The following is a 7,695-nucleotide window of genomic DNA, read 5'->3' as shown; positions in this document are numbered from 1 at the left end:
GTACGCTAATTACCATGTTTCTCTTTTATTAGATAGGATTATTATTATTATTGGTTTTAGAGGAAGAGAGAAACATCAGATTTGTTGTTCCACTTATCTATGCATTCATTGATTGATTCTTGTGTGGCCTGACCGGGGATTGAACCCAGAACCTTGGCTTATTGGGACGATGCTCTAACCAACTGAGCTATCCAGCCAGAGCCCAGGGGCATCCAGTTGGAGAAGTTCAGGATCCAGTCTTGAGAATCTTATGATCCTGATTCTCGTCTCTGGGTCTCCTGGGCCTCCCATTCTTCTTGCCTTGGTACCTACCTGTTGGTCCTAACTCAGGAGCTGGGTGCAGGGTGGGTCAGGGAGGAGGGGTTCTGTCTCTCTCCTCCAGGGCTCCTAGCCTTGCCAGGGCATGACGTCTGGCACCTGGCCATGCCCAGGAAGGGGTCCGGGGATACCTCGACACCTGAGGCAGTGGGAAGGGTGCACTGGGTTCCTGTCGTCCTCTGAGTAGACCAGTGATGTCAGCAATCCAAGGACCATCCTGCCTCACGGGCCCACCTCCCCCTAATTCTGGCCTTTGCCCTGGTGGTTCCCGCACACCACCCTTGGTTCAGTGGCCCTCACCTCCAGCCAGTGTCCCCACCAGCTGCTCTTGGCAGGGTATGAGGGGAATTGGCAGGTGGGTGGTTACATGGCAGAGTCTGTGGACAATCCGGTAAGACGATGAGCAAATGGCAGGGTGGGTGGGTGAGCAGGTTGAAGATAGGGAGCTGGGCTTACTATCCTCTGTTCAAGGCCCCCCAATAATGGGATTGGCCCCACACCTTGGCTAGTGGGGGCAAAGCCCTCCCAACTGGTTCCCAGGCCGTAATGTGGATGATGCCTCAATGGAACCCCAAAGTGGAGATGAGGTGCCTGGTGGGCCTGTGTGGGACGCTGAACTTCCACATTCCTGGCAGTACATCCTGGATGCTCAACCTCTAGCTTATCTAAAGCTCCCCACCCCCCAAACTAAAGGATCACCATTCCCACTTCACATAAAAGGAACTAGGCTCAGAGTAGGCAGTGACTTGCTCCAGGCACAGCCATCAGGGCCCACCTCCAGGCCACATCAGGAGTGATCTAGCAGCCGCACAGAGGGTCAGGAATCCAAGCTCTACCTACTTGGTTGCTGGTGTGGCTTGTGCCCAAGGATGGCTGTTGGAGGATTGGGCATCGTGGCAATATTCCAACTGTATGGGTACTTCCTGTTCGTGGCACACATCGCTACTGTTGTCACATGGCCACTCCTAACTGGAAGGTAGGCTGGGAAGCTTTCTGGATGGCATCTAGATATGGAGAACCTATTACTGAGGGGGGGAATGGAATATTTGGAGAAACTAGGAATTTTTGCTAGAAACTACAATAAGTTAACGAAATCCACAAGGCAAACGTGTTTGCAACATGGGGAGATTTTTCTTCCAAGGTTTTACAGATCCATAACCAACAGCCCAATAATGAGCCAAGATGATACAAATGAATTCATGGGCAGGTGGGGAAAGCCAATCCTAAAATTTGATTTTTTCAGCCATCAGTTTACTAACCCACCGGTGCTGGCAAAGTTGGGGAAAACCAGGATCCCTTTTAAAAATATATATATATTTGAATTCAGAAAGGAATAGAAACACCAACGATGAGAATCAACTGGCTGCTTCCTGTCCTTAATGCTGTTGGATATAAAGGGTGTCCCAAAATTCACCTAAGATTTGAATTTAATGGTGCTCGCTATCACATGATAATCCATTTTGGTGCCTAAATTGCAAGATATGGATGTGGATGACATGTGGTTTCAACAAGACGTGCCACATACCATACAGCCAGAGAAACAATTCAATTACTGCATGAGTCATTTCCTGGTCGTGTAATTTCCCATTTTGGTGATCAGAATTGGCTGCTCAGATCATGTGATTTAATGCCGTTGACTTTTTTCTTTGGGGTTTTTTGAAGTCTAAGGTTTATGCCAACAAGCCCATGACCACCCAGGCCTTGAAGGAGGAAATTGAGCGCTGTATCAACGAAATTCAGCCACATTTATGCGAAACGGTCATGGAAAATTTCAACAAGTGCATATGTGCCAGCAAAGCTGTGGAGACCATTTACCCAATATGCCATTCCATACATAACCCTATACTGTATACTTTATGAATCAATAAAAAATTTACAATTTTTAATTATAAACCTGTTTTCTATCAAAATTACTTCTTGTGTGAATTTTGGGACACCCTTTAGATGCCATCTATGGAGGGTAGTCTGGCAGTCCCCAAATCAAATACCTGGCCCAGCAACTTAACAGTTAGCCTATGTGCTACAGACACACAGGTGGAGGGATAGTCATTGGCCATCTGCCCTTTCCTGGGTCCCACAAACTTACAGCTCTGCCAGGGACAGTGACAGATGTGGTCTGAGCCCCGAGTGCCTGGTGGGGGTTGAAAGCTGTCCTTATGGATATACTAGAGGCCTGTTGCACGAAAAGATTTGTGCAATAGGCCTTCCCTTCCCCTGGCTGCCGCACCGGTCTTCCTCCAGCACCCGGGACCCAGGCCAGAGCGCCTATGTATGCAAATCAACCATCTTTGTTGGCAGTTAATTTGCATATCTCACTGATTAGCCAATGGGAGGCATAGCGAAGGCAGTCAATTACCATGTTTGTCTATTATTAGATAGGATGGTTCAGAAACATCACTGAGGGGAGCCCAGTGATAATCTGTGGAGAGCAGCCCAGGTAGAGGGCCCAACATCAGTTTACTAAGCAAAGCAGCTCTGAGGGCCTGGGAAGCCTGGGACCCACTCAGACCTGTCTTGCCTAGAGCGCTGGCTATGCAACGCTGTGCCCTGGGGATCTGGCCTCTCCACAGGTGGGTTGGAGACCTTGTTTTCACGCACTCCTCCCCTTCTGTGGGGCAGCAGCTGTGTTCCCTGACCAGGACTGGCTTTCTGCCTTTTTGTGCTTAGGGCTCCCTCCTGATCCATGGTGGGTCCTGCCCAGCCTGTGCCTCTGGTGCTTGCACCCCCAGCACTGCTGATCAGTAAAGGTGGTAGGTGGCCTGGACACCTGTGCTCAGAGGGATCAAGGTGACACATTAAGGACAGGTGCTCCCAAGGCCTGTGTCAACCTCCTTGTTGAGGGCTCAGCCAGGTGGGATTAGCTTCGTGCCTGCATTTTTTCCAGGCTTTCAGTGGTTTCCTGGAGACAGATGCCCTCAAATACCCTGGAAGGATCTTGGAACCAAGAACCAGGTTCTGGGCCAGGAGGGGAGATCCCAGGTAGAACCAGCCTAACCATCCTGGTTTCCTCCAGGGTCCAGCTGCCACATCTCACCACCAGAATGGGGGGAAATGGAGGCCCGTGGGACAGATTTGGGGGCCAAGTCTGTGCCCTACAATGCACCCTCAAAGCTCACAGCAGAGGGCTGCCTGATAGGGCTGAAAGCTCGGCCCTCACACTAGGACCCCACCCATGACAGCTCCTTACTGGACAAAGCCTCAAGGAACTGAGTGGGCTGGAGAGCTTGGGGGTGAGACCCTCACTATTCCTGGGACTCCCACCACCCCTTCTGAGGGTCTTGCTGTCTGGGCCCCACTTGAGCAATACCCCTCTCAGAGCAGAGAACTCTTGGGCTATGCCCTTTTGAGTTCTGCAGGGTATGCAAAGAAAACAAGTGTGTATGAGCACCCCGATTTTCCCAAAAAGTTTATTTGGGCAGGCCAAGGGAGGGAGAGACCCTGCATCTAAAAGAAGGTGTTGGGCCTCTTGGTGGTGAAGCGTGGCTTGTGCTGGCGACGAAGGACCCGGTGCGGCAACGGGAACTTGATCTTGGAGTCCTATGACAGAGAGAGGCAGGTGAGGGGGTGGTGTGGTGGAAGCCTCTTAACCTTGTCCTTTGAAAGGTCTACAGAGGTGTGGACATGCCCCACTGGGCTCCTGCGTCAGACCCAAGGCTAGGGGGAGCCCCCCTCAGTCCAGCAGGGGCCCAGTGCACTCACGTGGAACTGCTTGACTGCTGGTCGGCGGCACTTGCTGGCTGCAATCTCCTCCACCTTCATGATCTGGATTGAGTGGGCGCGGGCACGGTGCCGGGCCCCCATATCTCGGTCTGCAGGGTGAACAGACAGGTGTTCCTCAAAACCCCCATTAGGTGCTTGCCTAGGAGACCCCTCTCTGGCCACCAGGAGTGTAGAACCTTCCAATTCACTTTGAGGGGCACAGTGACAGCCCCCAAAGGCGACAAGATTCACTTGCTGTTAGCACCTGTTTCAACTGCTGCTACAGCAAACAGCAGTTCTTGGGTTTAGGTGCTTGGGTTTCAGACCTGATAGGTGGCCCACCCTGGGAGCACCCTGGCCCACCACAGGTCCCAACACTGGACAGGGGCTGGACGCGGTGATGGGTGGGAGCTGCGTCTCTAGCAGAGACTGGCCCCAAAAGTCCATTTGCTGCCAGGTTCCAGGAAAAGGTGTTCCTGGGATATCCTCTCCATTTCTACCCCCTAAGCAAACACCCATCACCATCCCTGGGACTCCCCACACCCCCAAAGCCTCTTGCATTTGTCCTGCCTCAGTCTAGGGGGGAGGTGTCAGACAGCTGCAGATGTCTGTCAAGGATGACTCTAAAAGGAAGGACCTGGCTGTGGCACAAGACCACTTACAGCACTGGGTGACGGCGCCGGCGGTGGTCAGGTCCCGGTACTCCCGGTACATGTTGTGGGTGCCACTGCGGGAGTCGTAGCGCAGCCAGATGCCAAAGTTCTTTACCCGAAGCGGGGATTTTTCAAACACCTGCCAAAAAGGAGACTGGCTGAGGGGAGAGTAGTAAATGGGCCTCCACCCCAGCCCCTACCCTCACTGAGCCAATACTTCTACCCTTGCTGTCCCAAGGACAGCCCCTGAACCAGTGGTTCTCAACCTTCCTAATGCCGCGACCCTTTAATATAGTTCTTCATGTTGTGGTGACCCCCAATTTCATTGTTACAAATTGAACATAATTAAAGCATCAGGTCTCTGGGTGTTCCTCAAAACTCCCATTAGGTGCTTGCCTAGGAGACCCCTCTCTGACCACCAGGAGTGTAGAACCTTCCAATTCACTTCGAGGGGCACAGTGACAGCCCCCAAAGGCGACAAGATCCACTGCTGTTAGCACCTGTTTCAACTGCTGCTACAGCAAACAGCAGTTCTTGGGTTTAGATGCTTGGGTTTTTGTGATTAGTCACAAAAACAATATGTAATTATATATCTGTTTTCTGATGGTCTTAGGCGACCCCTGTGAAAGGGTTTCCACCCAAGGTTGAGAACCACTGCCCTGAACCTTCAGACAAGCGAGGGCAATCTGCTGTCCACAGAAATCTCCATGGGAAAAGTGGGGGGCGCAGAGTAGTCCAGGCCACTTTCCTCACGGGGACCAGCTGCCGCCCAGTGCAGCCACATGATGCAGAGTCCAGTGCCCATCATGCCATTGTGCCCAGGCGATGGCACCTTTTCCCCTTCACAGATGAGGTCCAGGGAAGGTGGTGACCTCAGCTGAGACATCCCAGCATGACAGCCACACCCTCCCCCGGCCTTGGGCTTTCTCGTTAAGAGAAGAGCAGATTCACCCACCCCACCCTGACCTAGGGCCTGAACTACACCTGTGAACAGGACCAGGGGCTCTGAAGCGCCATCACCCTGTGAGGCCAGGGCTGCCTCATGGGAGATGTAAACCCACTCCAGACCCCACCGTGTCCTGGACACTCCATACCTGCCCACAGTAGACGATTTCCCCTGAAGACTTCTTCATCTTCTTGAGTTGAGACACAAAGTACCAGAAGCGGGACTTGGCAACAACATGGTTAGGTGCAAAGATGCGCATGCGGTAGAGGGGTGGCGTGTGGCACTTGGGGGTGGGCAGGCAGCGCCCCACCACCTTGTACTCTCGAAGCTGAAACAGAATCAGAGGTGAGGTAGGACCAGCAACCAGGCAACTGTGGAGATGCCTCGCTCTCCTTCCCAGAGACTTGTGATGTCGATCAGGGGATAGATGGAGGGCAAGTCCCAGGGGGCTTCCACGTGGAATCCAGGGGATGGTGGGTCACACCACTGTCCCGCCTTCCCCATAAAAGGGCGGTGTGCCCGTTGCCCTGGCTCCAGACAGTTGGGCAGGACCATCAGCCCCACTGTCTCTCCCTTTCTCTTTCTACTTGTGGCAAAATGGAGGCCTAGACTTGCAGCCTCAGGCTCAGACCCATCAGGCAACCTTCTTCGTCCACAGCATCTGCGCAGCTCACGAACATCTTGCCAAAGTTCTCTTTCACTCTGGGGCTGAGACAGAAACCAGCCCGGGATCTCACAGCCCGCCCCAGGTAGTCCCGAAACAAGAACCCAGTTCCCTCTCCAGCCCGGGTTCCTGCACCGCTGCCAGCAGCTTGCAGCTGCCTGCATTTCCCAGGTGCCCAGGAGATGTGGGTCCCCCGTCTACATGATGCTAAGGTGAGGTGTCTGCCAAACCGAAGCCCTGCGGCGTAGCAGAAAAGAGCCACCTACCTAAACGACTCGCCATCCTTTCATTAAGATCAGAAGGCAGCTCCAAACACTGCAAACTCGGCTACATCCACCTCTGAATCTGCCACGTGAACCGCGCGGACCACCCGTTCTTAAAGGGGCCGACGCAATGCCTCGCCCAGCGTGGAAACTGAGGCTGGAGAGCTGCACATGGCACCCCGCCCTGTATTTCCCCGGGACCCACTCTCCCATCTCTGCCTCACAGCGCCCTGATTCTGCCCAGCACCTGCCACAGCCATAAGGCTCGCAATCTCCTCGTCAATTCGAGTTCATAACTTTCCTCTACTTCTCACGGCCATCCTGGGAAAATGGGAACACTACTGCCGCCCCCAGAACCAAGCTCACTACCCAACTGGGACCCGGAGACTCAACGAGGTCTGGTAGCACGAGCCTCCCTCCGACCTCGCGATCCCCGAACGGGCCGGGATCAAGAACCGGCCTCTCTCTCCACGCGGCGGCCAGAGTGGCCGCCATGTTGAATGCACCTCCGGGCAGCCGCACGCGACCGCACGGGTCCCATCCGGGAGCGCGCACTACCGACTCGGCCCACAACCCCGCCTGGGTCCCCCATTCGATCCACGACGCGCTCCTCGGCCCCCTCCCTTGTCGCGGCCGCCTTACCGTGCCCGAGGCCTTCATGGCGTTCTCCCCGTGTTCGCCTCCACCAACAAAAGGAAGTACCTATTCTCGCACAGCCGCTCACCACGACTTCAGCCAGGAAGTCCCGCCCTCTCTAAGCCGTCAACCAGATCTGTTTCTTCATTGGCTCTAGATGCACCAATCACTTTACAGCCCCGTCTTCCTTAGCGACTAGACTACAACTCCCAAGAGGCAACGCGATAAATCCCTCTGGTTCCGTCGCGGCCGTAAGGGTGCGTAGGCGCACGCAGCACGCGGGGAGTGGTAGGCTCCCGGAGAGACCTCTGTGGCGGCTAATAGCGTTTTCATCCCACCCGCACCCCCGCTTCAAGCTTAAAGATATAGGCTCCCGGAGAGACCTCTGTGGCGGGTAATAGCGTTTTCATCCCACCCGCACCCCGGCTTCAAGCTTAAGTATAAATGGAACCAGCTCTAGGGTGGGCGTGATGTTATGATGCGATGGCGGCGCCTTTCCTGGAGGGGGATGAGGGA

The 7,695-nt window shown here is 54.1% G+C and overlaps 1 protein-coding gene across 2 annotated transcripts; it reads right to left on the bottom strand.

Moving 5' to 3' along the window:
• Positions 1-3,697: 3,697 nt before the first annotated feature.
• RPL18A (ribosomal protein L18a) lies at positions 3,698-7,295 on the bottom strand. Of its 2 annotated transcripts, none has more exons than XM_006761092.2 (5): positions 7,186-7,295; positions 5,765-5,944; positions 4,680-4,809; positions 4,018-4,127; positions 3,698-3,855 (listed from the first exon to the last, which is right to left on the bottom strand). In XM_006761092.2, the coding sequence occupies exons 1-5, from the start codon at positions 7,201-7,203 to the stop codon at positions 3,763-3,765; spliced, it is 531 nt and encodes a 176-aa protein (XP_006761155.1). In that variant the 5' UTR covers positions 7,204-7,295; the 3' UTR covers positions 3,698-3,762. The 2 variants fall into 2 exon arrangements, with proteins under 2 accessions (XP_006761155.1, XP_015417699.1); XM_015562213.1 differs by lacking the exon at positions 7,186-7,295 and adding an exon at positions 6,260-6,324.
• Positions 7,296-7,695: the final 400 nt, after the last annotated feature.

The sequence above is a fragment of the Myotis davidii genome, unplaced genomic scaffold, assembly GCF_000327345.1.
Source record: "Myotis davidii unplaced genomic scaffold, ASM32734v1 scaffold1558, whole genome shotgun sequence".
In the NCBI taxonomy this organism is placed as follows: Eukaryota; Metazoa; Chordata; class Mammalia; order Chiroptera; family Vespertilionidae; genus Myotis; species Myotis davidii.
Note: the sequence above shows the minus strand (reverse complement) of the source record. Positions and strands in the feature narration are given on the sequence as shown.